A 27,679-nucleotide genomic window follows, 5' to 3' on the forward strand; every position below is an offset into this window, starting at 1 on the left:
AGCAGGTTTTCTCCTGCTTATATGGATGCCTGGAAATTCTGACTGAAAGCTGTGCGTGGTTGTTCCCTGGTTAGGTGCTGGGCTCCATTAGTGCATCACAGAGTATCTATGATGAAGCTCAGTTACTCAGAATCAGTTGATCCTGAAGTGTTTGTGTTGAGCATTTTGGCAAACAGCCTTTTACTTAGGTCTTTTACTTTTGGTCCAGGTTGTCTTCTCTAATGGTTAATGTCTAACTAAGGGATGCACAAAGCACTCATGGCCCTAGGTTCCAGTGATGGCTCTACCTGCTGTTGTCTGATGATTTCCTCCACTCCTTCTGGTGGTCCTTTACACTTCTGTTTCATTATCCTCTCTACTCCTGTCTGGTGATCCTCCCCTCTTCTGTCTGGTGGTCCTCCCAGTCCAAACTCATGATCCTCCCCACTCTTGTATGCTGGCCCCCCTCAGGTCTATCTCATGGCCTTCCCCATTTATATTCTACCCAGTTCAAGCTCATGATCCTCCCCACTCATGCCTGGAGGTCCTCCCCACTGGTGCCTGACAGTCTTCCCCATTCATATCACTCCATCCTACTCTTGTCTAGTATGGTTTCCTTCTGTCCTCACGAGTTTCCTTCACTACATGCACAGAGCTCAGAGGATGTTTCTGAAGATCTCTGGAGATCTTCCTCTGTGTGTTTTACTCCTCTCAATATTTTTTCCAGCAACATTTAGCCACCTTAATATCTATTCTTTCTAGCCACCTTAATATCTATTTCTCAATATTTTTGCCCAGCAAATATTAGCCATGCTCAGTATCTTGTTCTTTGATTCTCTAATTGGCCCTGAGCAAGGACCCTCTTGGAGCCCACCTTTGTTTAGTATCCTCTTGGGGATCATTGCCATGTGCAGCCTATTGGCCAATGGTTTAATATAAACATTTTAATGTATTATTTTTAGTATTTTTAAAAATAAGTTTTATGTATTAAAGTAGGAAGATAGATGCTCTCTTACTAATATGGCTGAAAGTCTAAGCACTTGTCAGTACTCCTGTGGCATTGTTTATTATTATTATTATTATTATTATTATTATTATTATTATTATTGGATCACTAAGTTCCCACATTAGATTTCAAGCTATCTGAGGCCAGGAAGTGGGCCTTGGTTATAGGCAGAACCTTGTATTTATAGATGCTGGAGAATTTGGGACAGAGATGGGCAGATGACTCTGAGGAAGGAGATGGGACATGCTGGCCACTCTGGGCAGTCAGTGCACACACTCTTCAGTGTTAGTGCTGCTGCTTTGGCACATGCTAACATCTTCTGGAGAGGCCACAGCTTCCATGAGCCTCACCTACAGTGGTCAGTGCCACCCTAAGGTCAGTCTTTTCAACCCGGGCTAATCCCTACCAGGCCTGCCACTGGAGAGTTAAGAACTGGCCATAATAACACAGTGCTAATGCCCAGACACCACAGCTTCACCGTTTGAAATCACGATGGTCAGTGCATCTCCACCAGAGCACAGGCTGTGCTGGGAGTCAGGGATAAAGTTCTAACCCCTCGCTATAAAGCTGGATACGCTACCTGACCAGTCTAAATTTTAGTTTCCTTATGTGGTAAGTGACAAATAATGACCTTCTGTATATGGAGAGAATCCAGCACTTAGGCAACATTCCAAATGGCAATTTATATTGTAAGATTAATTAGGACACTCCTCTAAGCACACATACAAACCAAGTACAATGCCTGCTGACCAATCTGTTTTTAAAAATGACTAAGTGTCCCTGTTAACATTCCTAGTGGAGAACACACCAGGAGGCCAACCAGGAAGAAAAAATGTGGATAGGAAGCTTCTCTCTATTAGTGTTGAAAGTTTTTGGATTTTGGAACATTTTAGATTTCAGCTTTTTAGATTAGGGATATTCAACTTATAAATCACAGGCTGCAAGATCCTAAACATCTGGTTTTTAGCTTGTTTTCTGTGTCTCCTAGAGATATATTGACACAGTATTCACAAATGCCCCCCAAAACTGAGAACCACAACCATATGCAGATGCTAAAAAGAAGCCAGTGGGTAAAAGGGCACCTGAAAGGCAGAAAGGGGAGAGTGCAGGTGTGGAATGGTTGGTAGACAAATGTGGAAATGAGCAAGAGCACGATGGAGAAATGAGCAGGAGCACAGTGGAGAAATGAGCAGGAGCACAGTGGAGAAATGAGCAGGAGCACGGTGGAGAAATGAGCAGGAACACAGTAGGGCAATGAGCAGGAGCACGGTGGAGAAATGAGCAGGAGCACAGTGGAGAAATGAGCGGGAGCACGGTGGAGAAATGAGCAGGAGCACAGTAGGGCAATGAGCAGGAGCACGGTGGAGAAATGAACAGGAGCACGGTGGAGAAATGAGCAGGAGCATGGTGGAGAAATGAACAGGAGCACGGTGGAGAAATGAACAGGAGCACGGTGGAGAAATGAGCAGGAGCACGGTGGAGAAATGAGCAGGAGCATGGTGGAAAAATTAGCAGGAACACAGTGGAGAAATGAGCAGGAGCACAGTGGAGAAATGATCAGGAGCACGGTGGAGAAATGAGCAGGAACATGGTGGAGAAATGAGCAGGAGCACAGTAGGGCAATGAGCAGGAGCACGGTGGAGAAATGAGCAGGAGCACAGTAGGGCAATGAGCAGGAGCACGGTGGAGAAATGAGCAGGAACACAGTAGAGAAATGAGCAGGAGCACAGTGGAGAAATGAGGAGGAGCACGGTGGAGACATGAGCAGGAGCATGGTGGAGAAATGAACAGGAGCACAGTGGAAAAATGAGCAGGGTCATGGTGGAAAAATGAACGATCTTTAAGCTCACAGGAGCTGCTAATAGAAACTGCGAGGTTTCTTTCTTAATATATACTTATCAGAACCTTCATAACCTATAGTTTGAAACTCTGAAAAAAAAACCAGATTTAAAAAACACGCAAATCATCTTAAAGGGTAAATATAAATAGTTTAAAGAATTTCTTTTAAGCTCAGAGAGGATTCTAGAAAGAAGAGCAAGGGTTAGGCACACAACGTTGGCCATCTGTTCTCTGCCTTTAGTGATGAATCAAATGAAGGGAAATGGGCTCAGCCGCAGTGGAAGAGAATCATTCTGGTGGTCATGGTTATTAAAATCGGAAACCATTTACTAAGGGACATTACAGAATTTCTTTCCTAGGAAATCTTTAATCTTTGTCAGGCTGTCCACTTTTCCCAAGCATAACTGCTGTGTTACATTCCCCAAGGCTGTGGAAAGCATCGTTTCACCGTCTCGAGCATGTTCATCGGGGAGCACAATCCGCAGAGGGCTCCAGCAGCTCTCAGAACAGAAGAGGATAAAGAGGGCTGGCTGATCTGGTTAGGAGATTGCTCATGTGTGTCCATCTTGAGTTTTGTTTTGTTGTTTATAACAGAGTCAATGTTAAGGGAAAGCCATGTGTAGATTCCCAGGGTCGGGCTACCTGAACGTGCAAGGAAGGAAGAGGAAAAAAGATATCCCTTGGCCTTGGCTTCCAGAGTGGGACGAGGCACAGAAGAGGTTTATGGCAGTAGGACAAAGCTTTGCTCTCAGAAGTGATGCATAAACATGACAGTCATGGTAGAAAACTTCATCTCCAAGTTGTCCGCACAAAACATGCTTTGCTGAGCATAGAGCTACCACAGATAGAAACCCGTTATCTTTTGCCTCAGACAAACAAAATGAGAATGCTGGCACTGATATAGGATAAGAAATGGGCAAACATCCTGAATTCTCTAGTTTCCACGAGTTTAAAAAAAAAAAAAAAAAAAAACCCTGCCCTGCTGTGGTGCAATCCCAGCCTAAACCACCCTTAAACGGAGAATAGTGTGTGATCTTTCATGGCACAGAACTTCTAACGGTGACCTACTGAGGAGCAGGTACACCACAGGGTCAGGGAGTGAGTCTGGGCCGCCTGGAAGGCTCTGGATAAGACCCTAGAATGACTGAACTTCAAGGAGTAGCAGCTTAGCAGAGGGGCACTTAACATGCAGGCTGCTCTGGGGAATGCCCACTTCATGTTTCACAGAAGCTACCAGACTATCTCCATGATTCCTATCCAGAGCACAAGAGCCATATGACTGATCAAAATCCCAAAGCTCAGTGCAGGGTGCTGTTAGCCTGTGTGCCCTGGTAGCAAAGCTGGTAGGACTCTCCTCACTGAAAACCATATCTCTCTGTGCAGGAACAGTCACGCCTCCAATGTGCAATTACCATAAAAGGAGCACAAAGCAAAAACAGCTTAGAAATTTGCAAATACCTATGTATCTACAGAATTTCTCCCTTTTTTATTATTGAAACAGTGTCTTGCTATGTAGCCTAGGCTGCCTCCAATTTGCTACATAGCACAGATCAGCCTCAATCTTGGGATCTTACTGCTTCTGTGTCCTTCCTAAGTGCTGGAATTGCAAGCATACTCGGCTATAGCTAGCTTTACAAGAATTCCTACATAGGGATAACAACATTAAATGGGATGACAAGGAGACATTTATTTCTAGTTAAGGTCTCATGTATCTGACCTCAGACTTGTTATATAGTCAAGGATGACCTTGAACTTCTAATCTTCTGTCTTCATCTCCAGGATTCTGGGATTATAGATTTGCCACCATGCCCAGACTTTATGTGGTCCTAGGGATTGAACCAAGGATTTTGTGCAGTCTAGACAAGTGGTCTATCAACTAAGCTACATTTCCACCCCAAAGGAATATCTTTTAAAGCTGTATTGTTTAGTAAAGCTACAGAATTATAAAAGTACCAAAGCTTCCTACAAATACACTGTATTTGAACTGTGTGTCTGTGTGTGCGCGCGCATGCGCGCGTGCGTGCACGTGACACAGCATATATGTGGAAGTCAAAGAACAACTTGTGGGAGTTGTTCTCACCTCCATCATATAGGTACTTGTGATGAAACTCAGGTCAAAGGCTTTGTGGCAAGGACCTTTACCAGTTGAGTCATCTCAGCAGCCCTCAGTTATACTTTAAAAAGACCAAGGGCATAACCATTGTGATGAACAGTGAATGTTACTCTTATGTTGTTGTTATTATTAACCTTGGGGAACCAGATGGAGACATTTAGGGGTTCCTAAGCTACCTCTGAGAACCAGTGTCCGACCTCCAGTCTTGAGACTGGCCAGAGTGTGTGGTTTTACTTGCAGCTTGGAAGGAGTGTCTTTCAGGGCAGAATGGGCCTTGGCCTTCCCCGTTATCAAGTAAACAAGTCTAACATCAGCAGTGCTGCATACCAGACACCCCAGATGGTAGCTTAATAGCCTGAAAGAATTAATAGCACACCTCTGAGCACATTATTCACCCAGAGAATAGTTCAGGCAATGCAAAGAATCTGGCCCATTATGGCCCACACAATTGCTATGTAATATGCAATCATAGAAATGAAGCATGGCATATGGTAATCCCTTCACTATATTGAGATTCATTGTAATAAAAGTGCTGTTCAAAACCCTCATGGAAATTTGAAAGGCATACCTTTTTTTTCTGGAAGAAACATCACAATAAGGCAGGCCAGTCCTCCAAGGCACAGAAACGCTGCTAGTGTCCGCTTCCGACCAAACCTAAACAATGGGAGGAAATCACATTCTCTGATGAATCTTATAAAGCCATCTTCCCTCTTCTGCAACTTTCCTACTTAAATGTTCTCAATTTAATCTTTTTTTTTTTTTTTTTTTTTTTTTGAGTGGGTGGCAAATGTAGCTGGTCAGGAGACAGATCAGGATATAAGTAAGCATGAAAAGGGGAATCCACTGGATGGCAGGATCAGATCATGCACACAGGGAATGAATCGTATTTCCAAGAGCGTGCACAGTGGCAGGACTGTTTTAAATGCATGCCACCTATTACCTCACCAAATCCTAATAACAAATGTGTAGGCGTGTGCAGTGACACTCTCCATCTTTCAGAGACTCAATCTAACAAAGAGAACAGAGTCCACTAGTTTGATTTATTCTTTGGTCACCGGTTCTTATGGTGTTAAAAATTTAAAATCAAGGGGCCTTTTTGTTTGTTGGTCTTTGTCTCAAACCTTTAGAAATATAAACAGGAAAAAAATTCTTGTTAGTGGTTTTAATTTAAGTAAAATGTACTGTACACTTCAACTTCCAAATAAGAGGCCCAGGTATAGAATGAGGATGTGATATTAATCTCCACTCTCAAGCAACAGGCCAGGTCCTTGGCTAGAAACTTTAGTATTTACTTATTAATTTGTCAGGGTAATTTTAGGATTGCTGGTTTTAGACTAAGTACAAATGGAAGGAAGCTTAGTGGGGGGACTTACTAAAGTCAGAAAGCTAACACGTGGCTCAGACTAGAAGGAAACCCAGGTCTGCTTGACCCCAAAGACACTGAACTCCCTCCCCTGCAGATCCCAGCCCTGCCTTGAGGCAGTAGCTGCTGGAAAACGGGAAAGATCTGGTGTCTTTTTGACAGATATTTTCCAGGTTATTTTTAACAGCTAGCATGGAATGGCTTTTGAGTGACATTGACCACCCACGATAGGCAAGCCCTAGGCATAGGCTACCCTCATGAATAGCTTCCTGGTGATACTAGAAGTGGCCATCAGAGGCATTCCCAGGAACCCATAGCTGCAAAAGAAGAGGATGTGCCCTTCCAGGGATGCTGAGTGTGACGGCTGGACTGCTTTTGGGACCATGGTGAGAGTGAGTGATGGTCACCAGCAGACTCAGGCAAGGCATCTGCAATGCTCTCTGGGAGGAAAGCCTCCAACTGAGCAGTCCCAGCAGCTGAGCAGGCTCTCAGCTGAAGCAAGCTGTCAGAGTGAGTCGGGGGTAGGGTCATAAATGGCATGGCAGCTTATGGCCCAATGTTTTTGCTGGCTTTTCCCTTCAGCTCACTAGCCCCCCCTTTTCTCCTCACCAATGTTTTACTCTTTGCTTTTTAAAAACAAAAATAAACAAGAACCTGGCACAGGTTGGCCTGGCACCTAGCATTTGTCTGCTGGTCCTTCTCTTCATCTTTTCAGATACTGGCCAAAGGCCAAGCATATTTTCCTTGGCACTCTGGACAGCCCTGTTTCTCTGACCTCTGTGCATAACTCAAAGGCATGGCATTCTCTCTATCTCTCTTCTGCCTGGAATTCCAGCCTGCCTGCCATGTTATTTTTCTTTCAAACTCTAATAAAATTGTTTGCAAGCTTCCTTCCAAGTCTGTTCCTAACTTCTTTCATTAACAAGGCTAAATAACCTTTAAAGCACTCTTGGTTTCCTGATTAATAGTAGAGTGCTAGGAGTGTTACAGTTTGGGTCGAAAATGACAATGTCTAGACAATAAGAAATGGCACAAATCACCTGGTCCCTCAGTCACTAAATAACAGAGGGGCTAAGTAGACAGACAAAGATGCTGATTTGTATGAAGTAAGTTTTGGAATTTCACTCCCTTGCTCACAAGCAACAAAAGCAGGGAATACTCTGCCCCTTCCCAGTACTCAGGAGGTAGGAAGTCGTTCTAGTTCTGTCAGGTTTTGTCTTCCAAGAGTTTGCGAATTCTGAGTTCATGGGATTCTATCTACATGGAGCCAACCACCACACTGCTCGTGCCATGACTCTGCGTCGACTATTCGATGACTATGAGTTAAAGCCCACATAAGTATTCATATACACAAAACTCAAGAACTACTACCATAAAAGTGAGCTTAGCTTCATTCAGCCTGAGAGAAACTCTGATGGACAGTGATGGGCATGCATGAAGGCCATGGAACATAACAGTTGGTATGTGCATATGGAGGAATGTGTAAGCCATAACACACGCCTCTGTGGTGGGCCTCCTTGCCATCCATACTCACCATCTTTGGTTAATCAAGTAGATGCAGAGAGGGTAGGATGGAATCTCTATGAGGCCAGATAAAGCCAGGTTGGCATAAATGCTCCCGCCTAGGTCACCCGCACTCAGGGTGAGGCCGTAGTACACCAAGCTGCACACAAACCTGTATTGGAGATCAAAGGACTGAGAGGTAAGAAAAAAGTCCGTAGGAGAGATTAAACAGTTCCATTCAATATAACACCCTCTGCTTCAAGTAATGAGTTTTACTCCCGCACTGAACTTTCTATCTTAATCTAAACTTCTGTCCTATTAAGAAACAAAGGCATAATGGGGCTTTGAGAGTGATTTATGTCTATGTACTCCATAAAGCAAATGGATGTATAGTTCCTGCTTGAGAAAAGACATTGTCCCTGCCTCCTCGAGCGTTTCTGCACAGCCATGAAAACAATAGCCCTGTTCTTACTTCATTGGGTCCAGTAATCTAGGGAACATGGCCTGTAGCCTTGTGACATTATCAGAAGGGCTGGACAGAGCCTCCTATGGGGACAGCCAACCAGGGATGGCCAGAATAGCCTGGATCCTCAGGTGGGTCATCGGCAGGCCACAAGCTTGACTCTCCAACCCCTTAGAACCCTGGTCACTTCCAATCCAAGGTCTTCAGCAGATGCACAAACTATAGGGACCAAAGTAGAGAAGAAAAGGCCAGGATCACGGCAGAGCAGGACCTCCTGGGAAGATCAGCATGGAGGGAGGATCGTGAGAGACGTTAACTCATTTCTGCACACTAACATTGAGACTCACACATAGGCAGCACCTCCCAGCCCTGGTACTGTGCTGGATACGAGCCTGTCTCCTGCAGTGGGGAGTGACGTGCCATGGAGCTTAGCTCAGCTGAGACTAACCTGAAGCTCCACATCAGACTGATGTACTCAGAGGAACAGCAGTGATTAGCAGGCTGATATATTAAAATCACAACACAGAACAGCTGGTCCTAACAACCCTGAGCCTGCTCTTCTGTGGATGGACAGAGCTAGTAAAACACAGGTTCCTAGCCAAGCAGCGACTACCTGGGCTTTCCAACTCCCACAGCTGATCATCTGTTGCAGCTCACAGTGGCCAGTGCTTGCTAAACAGGTTGCTCATTTGCTTCTACTTTGTTTTCCCTAAAAAAAAAACCCGTGGTATACTGTGGCTGCACTGGGGTCACATGGCAAAGGGAATACTTTACTCTTCCCTCTACCAAAAAAACATAGTGTCCTAGGCTATGAAGGACAGGCCACAGTGGGCTATAATATAGCTCAAAGACAAAGCAGTAGAACATTCGACTTAATATGTACTAATATGTATTCACTTCCTCATTACACACACACACACACACAGACACACACACACACACACACACACACACACACAGAGGCACACACATAGGCATGCAGGCTCGCTTGCATGTATGCTTGCTTACACATAAGCTTTAAAGGTAGACATTTCCTCCAAAGCAGCTGATGGAGCACGACGTGACAAGGAAACTCACAGTTGGGTAGAACTGAGTTGCTGTGCTCTAAGTATTTGCTTTTAACTAGTAAGAACCTCCAATCAGCGGTGTCAGCACTACACTGCAGGTTCAGTCTTCAGGGGTCCTCTTAACCTCCATGCCTCTAACCCTGGGTCTTTGACATTCACCACGCACATCATTCTCTGGGACACAAGCCACATAATTGTCTCTCTGAAACTTCATTCTTCACAAGGAGCCACCTAGAATCCTGGATGCAGCTCATATTAACCCAGAAGCATTCTGAGAGGCAGGCTGGCATACACTAAGTGAGTGAATATCAGGCTTAGAGCGTTAACCCTTCATCTACCAACTTGATGGGTAGTTTTGTCCAGCCCTGGGAAACTATCAGTTCCAGAGATAACATTTCCAAGAGAGCAGAGGGGTTCACACAGCAAGTACTGAGGGGAAAGAGCCTTGGTGTTTTGTTTTTGTTTTTACCAAGCAGCCTCGTACTGATAAGGGAGCAAGCTTTCCGAAGTCCTGTGGCTGCAGGTAACCCTGATAAACAGGTTATCCAGAGACCTTTAGCATTCAAATTGAAGATTCCATAACATCTCTCAGAATTACCAGATGAACATCAGGATCAGAGTATGTCCTAGGAGGATCCGGTACCGGAACAGGTCCAGGAAGCTTCCAGTTTCCCTGTAGCTCCTGTTGGCCGGATGTGTTAGTGAGAATGTGCACTTGAGCTTGCGGTTCCTCTTGGCAATGAAGTACAAAGCCTCTTCCGCCTCACTCAGCCGACCCTGGGAGTATAACCAACGAGGTGATTCAGGAATGAATCTGAAAGACATGTCATTAAAGGCTGGATATTCATACAGGTGCACGTGCAGAGGAAGGAGACAAACATCCCCTTGGTAGGTGGCTTCCCTCACCATGGCTCACTTCCTTTACAAGCATAAAATGACTTTCCCAGTAACACATGAGAGAACACAAAGGGGCCACCCTGAACACTGCGGTGACGGTAAACGGTGGCTCATTTTTATCAGTTGGAACTGAGCTTTTCAAATATTGGTTTTAATAAAGGTAAATAGTTTTCATTTCCTTTTAAATAAGTTTCAGTAAGTGAATGGCAAATCTCCAGTACCGGAGGATGCGTGTTCCTACATAGCATAGGCCAGGCTTAGCTCTGACTCCCCACTAGATGCTGCTGATAGACAATATGGCAGTGGGTAGAGCCTACCTTTGTATTTTTGTGATCTCACTGTGTAGAACATCCTGGCCTCAAACTTGCTAAAAAGCCCAGAATAACTCTGAACTCAAGACCTTCCAGAGTGCTGGGATTATGGGCTCATTTCATCATGCCTAAACAATAAGGTTCTTAAGCTCTGGAAAAGTCTAGCATTGAGATAGAAATTTTTATCAAACAAAACATTTCAAAGGTGTTTGTAACATAATGACATGTTATTTAGGAGGGATCATTAAGATTACACAAAAGCAGGAAAGAGTGTAACAGATTTTTGTCACTTCTGAATATTCATTGCTTCAAAATACTCAAACCATCCAACATACATACCAGCTTTAGAGTTGGGAGGAGCTTTCCTGTTTTGCCAGAATAAGAGTTGCTGGTAGTTAACTTCTAGTTACAGAACAACAGGCATTTCCTAACACAACCACAAGGTGTTGAGCCACTCTTTGCTAGCCCACTAGTGTCTTCACAGTTTCAAAACTTAGGCACTGCATGGAGTTTGCTTCATCATTCTGTTTTAGGAGGGCTCCCCAAAGATGTGGCGGAATGGAAGCCTTTACAAAATTTAGTGTGTGTGTGTGTGTGTGTGTGTGTGTGTACACACACACGTGCAAGGTTATATGTTGTGTTCTTAGAGGCCAGAGGAAAATGTCAGGTCCTCTAATCTATCTACTCTTTGCATTATTCCTTTGAGGCACGGTCTCTCACTGAACCTGGAAGTAGGCTGGTGGCCAGCAATTTTGGTGGGATTACTGGCGCATGTGGCTACATTCAGGTGTTTACGTGGGTACTAGGATTCGACCTCAAGTCTTCAGGTTTGCAAAGCAAGCTCCCTTAACCACTGAACCATCTTTCCAGACTGGATGCCTTCTTTACTAAACACAACATCAAAGTACTTTATTTTTAAAAATTCAGTCTGATATTTTCTGCCTTAAGTCAAATTTTGATGAATAAAATATGTTGTTGTTTTTCAATTCCTGATACCTCTCAGTAAGGATGGTGAGAGCAACAAGCACTATCGGCTCTGGAAGCATTGTAGACAGCCGTTCTGTCACTAACCACTGAGTGAGCATTTCCACCCTACACAGGGCAGGACAACTGGTACTGAGAGGAAAGATGTCAGGGCAAAAAGGAGTTTTTACAGAACTTACCCACTGGGGACAAGGACACTCATGTGTAACCTTGGACTGTCAATCAAAGCCATTTATAATGTCTTGTAAAATCCTTTAGTCACTTCCTTGTTGCCATTTAATTACGGATGTTGACTAATATGTAAATAACCAAATCAATGCTGTCCTGTTGGAAGCTGCATCTGCCAATGATCAAGCTTGACCCACTGACCCAGATGCGTGTAGAGCTACTGTGTACACGATCTGATTGAGTCTTCGTGTAAACAAAAAGAACTGTTAGGAGACAGCTAACTTGACTATGCAGAGAAAATATATGAAGGGAATTTAAACTGGGCAGAGTTGGAAGGAATGAAAAAAAACCCAGCAGGAAGCATATCAAAATCCTGACATGATTATGGGTTGTTAATGGAAGCCACATACTCCCCGGCCTCTCTGTGATTTTAGAATGACTAATTAGCAAAAAACAAAACCCTCCTTCCATGACACCACCAACCATATGAAGATGACATTTTGGAGTGAGGATGCTTGCTCTCCATTGTTCATGTCCTGATGTCATTTCCCATTGAGGACAGTCCCTCAGCTAGCACTGAGCAGTAACTAACTCAGATTGTAGACTCAGGGAAAACAAAAAGACACAATGGCTCACAGCATCCATTGAGTTTGCACTGCTATTAAAGGAGAGATAAGAGCCAGGCTAGGTGCAGAGGTATGAGCTTTGTTAAGTATTTGAAAAGAAAACGCATTTATTCACCAATACGCACATAGCTGCTTATTAATTCAATGTACTCTATGAAAAATTATTACTTTTAAAAATGTACAATGTGCGAAGTATAAAATGCTACTATTTCCCTTTATAATAAAATTACCTCCTCACTGTTCACATAATTCATTCCTTTAATGATTTTTTTTCTGTACTACAGGTTAACTCTTCTGCTACATTCATTTTTGCATTTAACTATTCTCTTGTTTTCAAAGACACATAGGTGCAAATTTCAGTTCAGATCTCACAAAATCTCAGCTTAGAAACAATAAATGGCTACTAAATAACAGAGCCACTGAAATTAAGATAATGCCACAAGTCTGTCTCACTGTATGCCAAAGAAGAAACCCCAGATACCATTGGATGAAGTCTTTGTTTAGACAGAAGATTTTAGTCTGATATCTTAGAGAATATACAACTTTCATTCGACACATTAAAGCTTGGTTAAGTGGGCTGAACTTGGTGGCTTACCACCGTAATGTGACACTTGAGTAATTGTGGAGTCCACCCTAGCCTGGGAATTATTCTTGTATTGCTCTGAGCATACCTGTAGACAAGTTATCTCTTGTAGACTCTGTACTGGGAGACCCTGAAATGAGACTCCTGTGCAAGATGGACAGATGTCACTACATGGTCAGCACTTACACTTGGCTCCACAGTATAAGACCTCAGTCTCCGACCTAGCCCATGGTGAGATCTAGCTTGAAGATCTTTAAGCTTAAGGCATCGGGTTAAAAAGAAGAAGAAGGAAATGAAAAAAATGAAAGATAATTTCAATAGCCTGAAGGCCAAATACTGAGAAATTAAACATGAGATACCTGCATTCTAAACTAGCATCTCTCTCTTCAAGGAACTGGCAAGAATTGAATGTTTGCAGTTTAGCTCTTCTCAGAATTCACTGCAGGCAAGCTCCTGGAAGATGTAATGCTGCTTGCTTGCCTGCTCACATCCTTCCAAGACATTCCTGTTTATGGAACAAAAATTCCAAGAAGAAAAGACTACTTACAAAGATAAGAGAAAGACTGCTGTTCCCTGAAGGTTGACCAGAACAGCTAGGGTCCTCCAGGAGCGGATGAAGTATCCTAACAGGGCATACTGGGCGATGCCAACAGCAAAGAAGAGACCGCCAATCGATCCTAAAGCAGGGAAAAGAGAATTGTCACTGGAGAAGATCACCCACAGAACCCTTTCCAACCTGATCAAGTGTGCATGTCCTCCTTGTGAGATATCAGCCCTGCCCTACTAAGTGTGAGAGGCAGAAGAGGGGGAAAGAATAAATAGCACCCAGCTTCTAAAGATTATAAAACACCAAGAAGGGCCAGAAATCTGTGAAAACGGAGGAAGGGCAGCTGAAAACATGTACCCTGTGTGAACAAGATGGAAGTTCAAGGTTTTAGTCAAGCGCTTTCTGTAGTGGGTGTTGCAATGTCTTCTGTCTGCACCTGGGGCTGGAGGTATTTTTTTTTCAGTGGGGATGATGTGGCTTTTGGGTCATGCAGTTCCTGCAATGCTGATCTTAAATTTTAAAAATGGTTGTATTCTGTTTTACTTATTGTCAAGTGTGTCTCTATGTGTGTGAGCTTGAGTGTGCCATAGTGCACTTGAGGAAGTTGGGAGACAACTTGTGGGTTCCACAGATCAAACTCTGATAGGCTTGTCAGAGAGGGTCTGAATGCACGGAGCCACTTCCAGCCCCTGGCTCTTAATCTTTATTACAGAGGCTATTCATGAAAATATTACCTTGAGCCACCCCCAACTCCCCCCCCTCGTTCTCTACTTAATTTATCACCATCAGATATATGACTCTTTACATTTTCTTGTTTCTCACCTGCCTCTCCCAAGTAGGAACACAATTTGTTTGAAGCACGGATTTTTGTCGAAACACTAATGGAAAAATATCAACCACAGAACCGTAAAGAAGCCTATGTTTTTTAAAAGAAGTGTTGAGATAAAGATTAAATGCACCAGCTTGCCTGATGTTCTTGCAAATTCTGTACCTCTGGCACACTTTATGTAACTGCTATTATCACTGTGGGCAGGTTATTGAGTTTTGTTGAGAATAATCTATTGTGTGTGATGTTTTATGAAACAGGTACCATTATTAACTGCACACTGAAGCAAGAAAATAGCTTGCAGGTTAGGAGAAGGTGTCTCCAATACAGCATGCTGGATATGGCAAAGCCAGGCCCTGTACAGGGTCCACCGCACTCTGAGCCATTCCCATCTCCTTTCTCATCTCTATGGAAAGGCAGGGTATTTTATTGTTTTCTGAGACAGGACTCTGTTGTGTAGCCCTGGATGTGCTGGAACTCATTCTGTAGACCAGGCTAGCCTTGAACTCAGCTCTACTTCCTCTGCCTCATGGAAGCTGGCATTCTAGGTGTGTACCACCACTGCCTGGCAGGAAAGGCAGTTTTTTAGATGGGCTTTAATGGTCTTGATCTTATTTTTTTCTATGATAATCTTATAAACAAATGTTTTCTTAGACCTTTGTTCATAACTTACCACTTTATAACAAAACATGATGACTTGTATATTTTTTTGCCCTAGTTAGGAAAAGAAAGAACCAAAGGAGTGTGTGTGTGTGTGTGTGTGTGTGTGTGTGTGTGTGTGTTCAGCATTCTGAAAGCAGGATTCAGCAAGTGTGAGGATAGAGACAATATGGAGTCCCCTGGAAATTTAAGACAATCAATAGCTATTTGCAGATTCATTATAGTGCATCAAATAGCACCTGGCTGGCTTCCAAGGATAAAGCTTTTTTTCTGTCACTCAGTATTCTCCCATGACCACACAGTCAGGGGATAGTATAGGCTAGTTTCAGAGGGATCAAATTTAAATCCCAGTTCTACCAAATACTACAGCAGTGGTTCTCAATCTGTGGGTCGTGACCCCTTTGGGGGGTCAAATGATCCTTTCATAGGAGTCACATATCAGCTATCCTGCATATTAGATATTTACATTATGATTCATAACTAGCAAAACTACAGCTATGAAGTAGCAACAAAGATAATGTTATGGTGGGGGGGTCACCACAACATGAGGAACTATATTAAAGGATTGCAGCAATAGGAAGGCTGAGAATCACTGTACTACCATGTGATTTTGAGCAAGTCACTCAATCATCTTGAACATGTCTTCTCATCACTGAAATAAAAACAATACTTGTCTCAAAAGGTAGTGTTCGCTGGGCGGTGGTGGCGCATGCCTTTAATCCCAGCACTTGGGAGGCAGAGGCAGGCAGATTTCTGAGTTCGAGGCCAGCCTGATCTACAGAGTGAGTTCCAGGACAGCCAGGGCTACACAGAGAAACCCTGTCTTGAAGAACAAAAAAACAAAAAAACAAAAAACAAAAACAAAAAACAAAAACCAAACAAACAAAAAAGGGTAGTAGTGTTCATTATTAATAGCTTCCAAAAAATAAGGCTTGTTATAAAAGTGCTACATTTGTAATCTCTCTACTTTTCTCCTTGCAGTGATGGAGCATCTGACAGAAATCAGTTTAAGGGTGGAAGGGTTTATTTTGGCTTATACCCTGAGAGGCCCGGAGTCTCTCAGGTAGAGTCTGTCATGGTGGAGAAGCATGGCGGGGGAGAGTGTGAGGCTGCTTGATGCCTGGGCAGATCAGGGAGCGGAGAGGTGAATGCTGGCGCTCATTCACTTTTTGTTCTTTTCTGCTTTCCTCAGTCTGCACTCTCAGTCCACAGGATGGGGTCACCTTCTTCAGGGTGGGTCTTCCCCTCTCAGTTCATCTTCTCTGGAAACTCTTATCTCAGGCATGCCCCAAAGTGTGCTCACTAAAGTATTTTGTAACACAAGTTGACAATTGCAATTAGCTCCCACAGCATTCTGCTACAGTCTGGGTTTGGGTCTGTGCTCATCTATTGATCAGAGTCAGGGCAGGGAAGACATCTGGTTATGAGTATCCTCTTCAGAAGATTTTCTGCCTTTCTTTCCTTTCTAACTTCAAGAACCCCTCAACTACAGTATACCGGAGAATTATCTTATTACTCCTGTCATTCAAGTAGGGACTACCAATCATGGTTCCCCTAGCTGTAAGAGTAACCCTTGCTGAACCAATCAGAACTTGTCATTTCAAATACTGTGCTCAGAGCTCCTGGGTCTCATCTCTGACTGAGAAAGTTTTCCTACAGGATGGAGAACAGAGTCGAGAAGCACCTGACTTCCAGGTTTCAGAAATCTCCTTGGCCCAGCTACACTGTCATGAGATGCTGAGTGAGTGGGTTCCCTTTCTATCCACACTCTTTAGAGTTGAGCATCTGTCACAATCAAAGAGACATGGTGGATGAGGGAGATGATTCAAAGGTATGTTGTAGCTCGGTGACCTTAAGTACTGTGATGACAGTAGCAGGCAGAGGTCCAGACAGTAATGTCAATTGTAGGTAGAAAGAAAGTAGTGTTGAATCTGAGAGTCACAGCTAAGGGCCAGCAAGAAGCCACACATACATACCTGTAAATGGCAGCAGGCCCTAGTAAAGGAGCTGCAGACCTGACATGACTCAAATCATTGAAAATTCGAGGATTCCAATTCCCTTTGTCATTACAGTCCTGGAATACCATGTGTGGTCTACTTCATGTTCTGTGCCGTAGGGTCTTTGTGCTTTTAGTCACAATTGTTGTCCATTTATTTCTTATACATTTCAACTCTCTTGTTGCTGCTCAGTTAGATCCTGCCTAAATGTTGGCAGGTTAGGAAATACTATTTAGTTCTGACTTTATTTTATAAAAGGAACCAGTGACTGCCCCGGTTTTCAGACCCAGACCCTGAAGCCACGCTTGGGCCTGTGTCCCCATCTCTGCTGGTCCCTCTCCAGGTCATGGCCATCCAAATCTAACTCAGTTTTCCCTCCTCCCTCTCTGTTGAACCATCACTGGGCTTACATAGCCAATTACACAGCTCCTTGAAAGATGCCTCAATTTTTATTTTCTCTTCTCTGTGGTCATATATCCACGAGAACACCCTTTCGGGACGAAGTCCCATCACTTCGTTATGTAACATAAGCCCCTGTGGCCTTCATCTGCATTCTGAATAAAAACCCAAATTGCTTGTGCTACTCACTTTGGGTCAGGCACATCTGGTCCAACCCCTCCTCATTCCTCTCCCCATTCCTCGACTCCTTCCTTTACCTTTTCTAGTTGCACCATAGTAGGACCTCAGGCCTTGGTCCTTGCCATTCCAACTTCAGGATTTTCATCTGCTGAACTGCATGTGCACAGGTTTTCCTATTCATTCGAATCTTAAACCAAACACATACTCTGTGAGTTTCTCAAACTAGCCTATTTAGCCACTCTGGAAATTACTATGTGGCCCATCATATAGTAATTTAATTCTTCTCATTGTCCTTAGAATTTTTTGGAATTGCTTATTTTCTCAGCTTCCCCTAATTAAAAGATAGTCTTCATGACAGCAAACTTCTGAAGGTATGGGGGCAACCAACAGTCCTAGCAGCTATGGCCAAACCAGCCACATCACCAGCCAGCGTGGCACAGTAGCCCTAATGACACAGTAGTGGCATGCTTACCTTAGCCGTAACCAGTTTCTCACTGATCAAACTTAAGACCTGCTCAGCAAGAAGGAAACCATGCCTGGTGCTCAGTGTTAGTGCAGACATGGCTGTTGGAGGTGTCACTACAACCCTTAGTTTACTTAAACAGCATAATCATAACAATAATCTACGAACATTTGTCCTTATATTGACATATAAGTGTAGTGTTCATCCCTCATTAGGAAATGTCTCTTGTAGCAGATACAAGTACCGAGAAACATAAACAACCAAGTGCAGAATTCTCATCCCAGCAGATACATTTACAAAGCATTCCCTCACCTTAGGCTCAGGGGATAACTCAGAAGAGGGATAGGAAGACTGTAAGAGTCAGAGGATCAGGGGATTCCTGTGAGAAAGAGTGTCGCCTAGAAACATTAGAAGTTAAACCCATAAAATCTCACCAACATTACTGCTGCTCAACGGTGAGCTGAACAATGGCAGTATTAGTAGACATGCCAAGATGGGCAGGGAAAAGCCCATGAGGTCTCAACCTTACACACAGAACTACAGGTGACTGAGGCAAGCTGGGAAGGGAGAGAAGGTCATCTTTAGAGATGAGTACAGCAATTGCTGTCGAATTTCAGGTCAGCCCTGAAAACATACATATAAGTAACATTGTATGGACTGATAAGGTTATATTAAGGAATATATATGCATATGTATAAACATTTAGATATGTGCATACAGTAACAATAAAAAGAGGGCACAAATTTGAAGAGGGGTGAGGAGAGACATGTAGGAGGGTTTGGAAGGAGGTAAGGCAAGGGGGAAATGTTATGATTATAATCTCAAAAAAGTTTTAAAAAATAGTGACTTAGTTCTAAAGAGTAGAAATGGCATTCTCTCATAATTTTGTCATTTAGAAACATTTTTTTTATCAATCATAAGGCCAATTTTGTTCCCATATTGGTACAAAAATATTGTTTGCATCAAATGAATGTTAAGTAAATGAAAGTTTTTTTTTTTTTTTATAAAAAATGAATCTCCAAAAGTTATCAGTGCAAATCTATAATCTAAAAGGTAGAAGTTAGATATAAGCAAATATTGTCTTCTAAGACAATATTTGAAGTCACATAGTGTGTGTGTGCATGTGCATGTGTCTGTGTGATATATGCATGCATGTGTATGTGTGTGTATGCATGTGTTGGGGGGCATAGTGTGTGTGTGCAGTTGCTTGTGCCTGTTTATGTGGAGTCCAGAGGCTGATATGTGTCTTTCTCTAGTGCTCTCCACATTATGATTTGAAACAGGGTCTCTCAGTGAACCAGAACCTTGCCACTTCCCCAGCAGAGGTGACAGACGTACACTGTCATGCCTGGCTTCTTATACAAATGCTGAGGAATGTGAAACCAGCAAATACTTTACTCACGGAGCTATATCCTCGGTCCCCAGCCCTTGTGCTGGTTACTTTTATGTCAATATAGCACAAGCTAGAGTCATTTGAAAAACGGAATCTCAGCTAAGAAATGTCCCCACAGGGCTGGACTATTGGCAAGCTTGTATCATATTTTGTTGATTAATGACTGGTGGGCAGTGACACTCTAGAGCTGGTGGTCTTGAGCACTGTAAGCAAACAGCCTGAGCAAGCCATAAAGAGGCAAGCCAATAAACAGCACTCCTCCATGGTCTCTGCATGCAGGTTCCTGCCTTGAGTCCCTGCCCTCATTCCCCTGGATGGCAGACTACAAGAGTAAAGTGAAATAAACCCTTTCCTCTCCAGCTTGATTTTAGCCATGGTGTTTCATCATAGCAATAGAAACCTTACTTAAGACAACCTTTAGAAATAATTACTCGGCTAGTGAGATGGCTTAGTGGGTAAAGGTGAGCTCACTCTGTGGGTAAAGGTGTTTACTGCCAAGCCTGGTGACCTGAGTTCAATCCCCAGGTACCACATGATGGAAGGAGAGAAATGACCCCTGCAAGTTATTCTCTGAACATGTGCTCCCACACCTGTGCGTGTGAATGCATATACAGGGAAAACAAAAAGTATAAAAATATTAAATAATTATTTCTACTGTATGTGTGTTCTTGAGAGGATGTTGGAATTATTAAAAATAATATCAAATATGGCCTCAGTTTAGAAATTTAGCATCAGTAAGAAGTGAGACTACGATGCCCTCTATTGACCAGAGAGAAGAGTAAGAACGAGGAAAGCCATGAAACAGGAGTCACTAGGATGAAGTTAGGGGCCTCAGGGAAAGAGTTCTGAGTTTCCTGGCTTTGCCCTATTTCCCAGTGTAGGGGAGAAAGTGATGAATGTTCTTCTGAGCAAATGGGCCACTCGCCACAGTCATCTGCAGACGGGTCATGAGGTTGGTGTGGCCACCTGTCTGTGAGGCAGACCCAGGTTAGGCTTCCATCAGGGAGTATGAACATTGTGATGTCTGACACCTTGAAGCACACACTGGAGAAAGCCAGTGTGATGGAGGCTGAGTACCCCAATCCGAACGCCCCCCAAATCCCAAATGTTCTAAAAATCCGAAATAGTTTGAGAGCTAACACAATTCCTCAAGTGAAAAAAAAAAAAAAAATCCATTCTTTACCTGGACATGATGGTTTGAACCCAAAATAGAGACACTAAAAATGCCGCATGGCATCTCCTTCAGGGTATGCGCATAACGCAGCCAGGAATTGTAAATGCATTTTGTGTTTAGAATTGGCCACATCTCCAAGGCATTTCATTATGCATCAGAATGTGGAATCCGGAACACTTTGGGTCCCCAGCATTAGGGTAAGGAATACTCAGCCTGTAGATAGGAAGTGTCTCAAGCCCAAGTGTGTTGTTTTCAGACTCTCCCTTAAACCACTCACATCCAGAGCTGCAAAAAGTGAAGCAGTACCTGCAAGTGCCCAGTAGGCGGTGCCCACGCACTCATTTAGCAAGACAAAGGCCACCAGGGACATCCCTCCATTCATCATGCCCACCAAGAAGCGAGTTACTGCAAAGAATTCATATGAGGGGGAAAATCCATTTGCGATAGCAAATAAGATGTCAAGAGCAAAACCTGGGAAGAGAGGAACAATATTCAATGACCCAGAAGCAAGACAGCATTTGAAGAAAATAATAAATTATTTTCATCAGTTTGTAAAATAAACCTTTGTAAACTTAAATGTCCTAAGAAATGTTTTTTATTTTTTTCTACCAATTTGCCTTGAAAATGCTGAAGGAAAAAAAAAGGCTTGCTTTCTTTGTTTTACAATTTCTGTCACTCACACACCATTTTCAGTTATTTGTAATAATGCTAGAAATTGAAAATCCTCACTCATATTCGGCTTGTCAAGACAGCTACGCCAGGTCCTATACAGCTCATTTGAAATAAATCAACACAGAAAAATACAGGGAAATGGAAGGGAAGGCTGTGGCAATCCTTCACTGCTCTCTTTAGAAACAGGGCAGAGATTACAATTTGGGGGTTGCAGAAAGCACTGTCAAAAAAAAAAAATGTCTTTAACAAAAATATCTGGCTATAGCCAGGTGAGCTCATTTCAGAAATCCACTTGGCCAGAGTCACCACTGGTGTGGCATAGCCTCTCACCAACGTAATAAACAGACGCTCTCTGTCCACCTGCGAACTCACAGAGAACCTTAAGGAAATTACCGAAAGAGTCTTGGGGAAAATAAAGCCTCTTATTCAGTGTACGCATATGGTGACAGATTACCTGTGAGATAGACTTTTTTCCTTCCAAAGCGATCTGAAAGCTGACCAAAGGAGATAACGCCAACAAACACACCACTGAAGAAAAAGGAGCTGGCCGCACTGACTTTGTAAGATCGGTTGGCAATTAAAAACCACTGGAAAAGAAAGAAGAAAAAAAGAAAAGAAAAAAACAAAAAAAACAAAGGGGACAATTTAGTCCACAAACAGCAGTATGCAGTGAACTAAATTAGTCCAGTACACAGCCTAGACTGGGATTCGTCACTGCATCAGCCACCATTAGCCAGACTCTGGTATAATATTCATCTTAGACAACATCAAGGAGACAGCTTCAGAAACACTGGAAACCATTACTGCCATAATATATTTCCAGAGTGTTCTTCGTATACTTCTAACAGAACTGAACACAGCATGTAAGTGCTAACTGCATATATGATTGTTGACTATGGCTTTATCCTGAGTCCTTGGCAGTTTTTGGAGAGGAGACGCCTTGTTCTATTTCTGTTTTTCTGATGCCTACACATCACATGGCACATATGAAGTGATCAGTGAGTAATTCTTTAGTTTAACAAATTAGTGCGTTTAAAATTCCTTGAAAATGTTCCTCAAAAAAACTAAAAATGGGAAGTGGGGCTAAAGAGATGGCTCAGAGGTTAAAGAGCACTTGGCTACTCTTCCAGAGGACCCAGGTTTGATTCCCAGCACCCACATGGCAGCTGACAACTTTTGGCAGCCTCAGTTCCATGACATCCATTGCTGCCTTCTAGATTCTGAGGGCACTGCACAGACATACGTGCAGGAAAAACACTCAGTACATGCCGTACTCGTATACAATGGAATGTTATTCATACTTAAAGCTAATGCAGTTGGATTCATGCTGCAACCCAGATAAACTTTGAAGACATTATAAAAAGTGAAACAAGCCAGGAAGGAAGGAATAAACACGGCATGAAGCTAGTCACATGAGGTTACCTGCAAGAACGGTGGTTACAGGGGCTAGAGGAAGAGGAGCAAGAAAGCCATCATTTAATGGGATGAGACTTTCCATGCAGAATGGTGAAAACCCTCTGGGGCTGGACAGTGGTGATGGTTGCAGAATAATGTGAATATATTTAAGGCCACAGAATTATACGCTTAAACATTAAAACAGCCAGCTTTGTGCCATGCATATTTAGCAAACTAGACATTCCTAGAGTATGATCATCTACAAAGGACAATTATGAACTTAGATTCTGAGCAGCGGCATTTCCTGACATCTATCTAGTGATGGTCAGTAGTAGAGACCAGTAAAGTATGTCGCAGAGATAGTAACCTTGGAGGGTACAAAGATAGTCACACTTCATCTTCCCACTGCCCTTGCAGGGCCACTCAAGAACCCTTCTCATTGAGAAATCTCAAAGTGGCACTGTTCTGGGCTACCCGTCTCTATTTTTTATGTTACCCCTTCTCCAGGCTCTGATGCCTCATCAGGGCCCCCAAAGCACATGGAATCTCTCTCCTTGCTCTGTATCTCCTATAGGCCTGGACTGATGAAGGTCTTGACAAGACAGCCCTAAGGCTCATGACAGACAGGGTATAATGCGTGTCAGAATGTCATTTAAGAGTCATGAGAGAGCTCTGGCATTTGGAGAAGAGTTTTGTCAAAAGTTAATTTATTTTGGATACACCGGTAGTTCTGTAGAAGAGTGTTCAGCTCAGGAGGAAAGACTATGGTGACATATTCTGAAATGGAAAAATGAGACATTAGGTGCCCTGCTGTCCTAGAGAAGACAGCTCAGCAGCCATCACAGGGTCAGCCCTGTTCCTGTGATAGACAAACAGGACCAAACGGAATCGTTTTTAAGTACAGTTACCCTCCTCATTCAGACACTTGTTAGAGTCATCATGTTCTTAATGTTCACATTTACATGCTTTTAAAAACTGGCTTGCAACTTTAGCCTTCTTTTCTCTGTTCTTTAGTGATTGCCAATCTGTTTACATGGTGAAGATACTTAGGCGGCCACTGAGCTGGGTCTGTTGAATCAGGAAGAAATGAGTATTCTGTTGACTGTATTTACCAAATTTCTCATATCCACTAAAAAGGATGCAGTACTATCCCTCAGCAACGGAATAGCTGTCAACTTAGACAATGATTTTAGGAAGAAATGACCCAAGGGACAGTTAGCCAGCATATTCCAAATCCTGACTCTCAGGTTGCCAGTTCCAAGTGTCAAAGTAATTTCTACTAATCTTTCTCCAAGTCAATGTTGGTTAGGCTAATACACTCTCCCACTTCTCCTGGAATGCATTCATGAATGACCAGAAAACCTGAAAAACAGATTTTTCCAGTGCTAACTAGAGAGTGGCTAGCTAGAAGATGGGGTATCTTCCTAGCAGATACCCCATCCATGAACCGAGAGTGGCTGAGGCAGGCCATCAGCTGACAGATTGCCACACCCTGACCTGACTCTGCTTTACATGTTTTGTTTTCAGTTTTTCTAAAGTATCATTTACATTCTTATTACTTAGCTACCATGTGATCAAAAGGGTTTTACTTTTGTCCAAACTAAGAAAATGTAAGACAGGAACCCTCTGTCTTGAAGACAATGCACAGATTTAACTACCTGGAGTGGGTTGGAAGCCCAGATCAGTTGCTAGCTCATTTTCTTACCCCATGGTTGATATTTAGTGTCAGGATAAAATCCAAACCAGGAAATCACCAGGACATAAGAAATTAAACTATAACATATCAAAATATAATGATGACTTTGACACTCTCAAGAAACATTTTAATGCATCTTTAGATTTTAAGTAAAAAAATGTATAAGTCATTCAAGTCTTTCTTGGCTAAAGATTATTAAAATGGTTGTGCCTTTAGTTTTTGTTAATGGGAGGCCAAATTCTGAAGCAATTAGAATGAATGTTCTTTTTTACACTAATTCATTTCAAATTGAAGAATCGCTTTGCAAATTCAAAGTATAAAAGTCCCACTTTCTCTCCATGTACAATTAATAGAAAAAAAGATGTATAAAGACAAATATTTTTATCTCCTTATGTTGAACTGACTAAACAATCTACATCCATTTTTGTGCATGTGTTCTCTCTAATCACCAAATAGAATCCACGAGTATTTGTTGTATTCATTTTGAAATGGACTGGAAGGGCCTGGTGTCAAAACCAGATAGCATAGTTCACTCAGCTACAGAAAATAGGCCTTAGAGGAAATCAGGCACAGTGCAGGCCAGAACCAAGAGCAGATGCCTCTACCATAAACGATGAAAGGAATGTAAATATGTCCAACACAGGTGCGAGCCCAGCACCAGGTGCTCAGCAGAGCCTTCCAGCTCAAAGAGAGGAGCCAAGGTGAGGAGAGTGGAGGTGGACTTCCTCTTGGCTAGGTATCAGTGACACGTTTAGGAGAGGGTTTTGCTCAGTCTTCAAGCTTCCTTGTTTAAAAGCTGAGGATAAAGGGATGTCTCACTAAGACACTGGAGTCTGGGTACGTGGGGGGGCAAATCTACCTAGGTTGCAATCTAAGTGTGGGATGGAAATGGCAGGCTAAGGCCCAATATGTTAAAACCCCACTCCTGCTGCATGCATATTAATAGGAGAGACAGACTAGGAAGACACATACTTTTGGCCCCAAATGCTCAGTGAGCCAGGCTGGCCTGGCCAGAATGGGGGCTTCTAGAAGAGAGCTGACTCGGGTTAGGTGTGGAGACCTGGTGTTCACAGGAATTACTACCAAATGGACCACACCAATCAAACACAGAAAAAAGCTTGCAGATGAGTTTTAAAGGACATTGTAAAATGTGTCTTCAACATGCCTTGAATGCATCAACCTTGTGCTTTATGGAGATGTCAAGTCAGATCAATCCTTTCTCTGACGTGGCATAAATCTGATCATCTGAGAATAACCGATCTACTTCCCTAAAATGGACTCCATGCTCAGGCGTAACTCTAAAAGCAAAGTTAGCAGAAAGTGATGAAAAATACAGACATCAGAGAGCTGTCAAACAGGCAGGCTGCACACTTTACAGCTAGATAATTAACCAACAGACGTTTCCACATTCTTCTCTTCCTGTCCCCACAGCCACCCTTTGCACAGAAATGACAACATACCGGGAAAAAGAGTTTCTATTTTTAGCCCTCAGCCTGTGTTCTATTCAGGAAACATGCAGGAAAATCAGCTATCAGAAGAAAATTAGGAATTAGTAGATCTTGTAACTTAGGGCGGTGGTTTTCAACCTTCCTAAATGCTGGGACCTTTAATACAGTTCCTTCTGTTATGGTGACCCCAACCACAAGTTTACTTCTGTTGCTATTTCATAACTGTAATTTTGCTACTGTTATAAATTGTAATGAATATCTGTGTTTTCCAAAGTATCTGTGTTTTCTGATGGGCTTAGGTGACTCCTGTGAAAGGGGTCATTCAACCCCAAAAGGGTCATGACCCTCAGATTGAGAACCACTGACTTAGAGAAACAGCCTAAAATATTGCTGGAAAGTAAGAAGTTGTATGTGGGTGCATGTGTGTGTGTGGGTGGGGGGTGGGGGGATGAATGTTCTGTGGCCTCTGTGCTTAGAAACAGAAGGCTGTTGGGAGGAAAAAGAAGACAATGTTTTAAAGTCAACTTCCATGGTGGTTTTTATTGTAACTTAATTTTTGGCTAGCTGTATGTCCCAGGGTGTACCTCATTCCATGGCGTACATGTCTTAAATACAAATGCCTAATAAAGTTTCTGGTTTTAAACTGGGTTTGTATCACCAACTTGCAGTCTGTGTGCCATACTCAGGTCTCTATGTGACACCAGGTGTCATTATTTTCCTTCCTCACTGCATAGTGTGGAGCCACCCCACCCTCCGTGATGGTCCCAGTGCACAGAAGGACCTCTCTGCTAGCACTGAGAAGTGCACTGTGTGCAGCCTGACTCTTAGCAGCTCAGGAATGTCACAGGCCTGTCTGCTTCATGTTCCCCTCGTGGCCTAAATGGCTCACTCTCTTCTACTTTTGTTTATTCTCCTAGTTTATGGTGACATTTTATGGATCAATAGTTGAGAGATGTGGTCTCAAACACAGACCCCTCTTTTCAAAAGGAGCTGTACCTGGTAAGCAAAGAGCTATGCACAGTAGGCTTTTTACAAGTATTAGGTCATTTCCCTCCTCCAGGAAGGCCTGGCCTTCTCTTGTTCTCCTTCTTTTGGGACAGGGCAGGTAATGACTCTGCATCACCCACCAAAGAGTGATACATGACACACAGCCTGCCTTGCAGGAGCAAAAGGGAGGGCATGGTCGCTTCCAAAGGGAAGCAAACATTTCTATTTGTGCTAAGAAGCCTTATTCCTGTAGGGAACTGACCTTTCTTTGTACATTGCTAGGGGCCAACACCTCCCCTAACCTCCCCATCACTGAACTCCTGTTCATCCTCTATAACATGCATTCACAGCCCAGCCTGACCCTCCTCAGCAGAACTGGTCCTCTCTTCTCCCTGCCATATCTTCCCACACTTTTTTTTGTATGATGTAGAGTGGGCCATATGCTCCCCTCCCTCTCTCAAATGATGCCCTGAGCTTCCTGAGGGCACACTTGAAACCCACATGCTAATCTCACAGTGCCTGCCAACACTAATCAAACACTTACTGAATTACGTATGTTAAGGTTGAATGCTATAGTCTTATAGGCATCTTCACAGAGGACTTTTGTTTCTCTGGCTGATCTTGAACCAAAGGTGCTCCTCCTGCCTCTGCCCTCTAACTGCTGAGATTCCACCATGCATCTTGGCACTTTTACTTCCAGCCTTGCATTTGAGTTTACTAGCATGCAGAAACTAGCTAACTGGCCACCTTGCCTTCAGAGTCACTGAGTGGCATTCTCATCAAAGGAAATGTAAGAGGCATTTGGAGCTTGAGGGGCTGTCTTCTTTCTATAGTCAATCTGACATCTAGACTACTTTGTTTTAAGTCTATCTTGTGTTCATTAATGCACAAGTATTTCTACTAAGAACAATACCCATCATCATACAAAGAGCAGTGCCAT

The 27,679-nt window shown here is 43.0% G+C and overlaps 1 protein-coding gene across 1 annotated transcript in view; it reads right to left on the reverse strand.

Moving 5' to 3' along the window:
* The window catches only part of Slc22a15 (solute carrier family 22 member 15), a 59,101-nt gene that overhangs the window by 10,704 nt on the left and 20,718 nt on the right, over positions 1–27,679 (reverse strand). Inside the window, exons 3-8 of the mRNA XM_034501469.2 lie at positions 21,668–21,800; positions 20,848–21,012; positions 13,450–13,579; positions 9,932–10,147; positions 7,835–7,975; positions 5,506–5,591 (exon numbers count right to left, since the gene is read on the reverse strand). Of these exons, the coding sequence (XP_034357360.1) occupies positions 5,506–5,591; positions 7,835–7,975; positions 9,932–10,147; positions 13,450–13,579; positions 20,848–21,012; positions 21,668–21,800 (871 nt within the window). The remainder of the gene's footprint in view (positions 1–5,505; positions 5,592–7,834; positions 7,976–9,931; positions 10,148–13,449; positions 13,580–20,847; positions 21,013–21,667; positions 21,801–27,679) is intronic.

This window comes from Arvicanthis niloticus, chromosome 4 (assembly GCF_011762505.2).
Source record: "Arvicanthis niloticus isolate mArvNil1 chromosome 4, mArvNil1.pat.X, whole genome shotgun sequence".
Taxonomy (NCBI): domain Eukaryota; kingdom Metazoa; phylum Chordata; class Mammalia; order Rodentia; family Muridae; genus Arvicanthis; species Arvicanthis niloticus.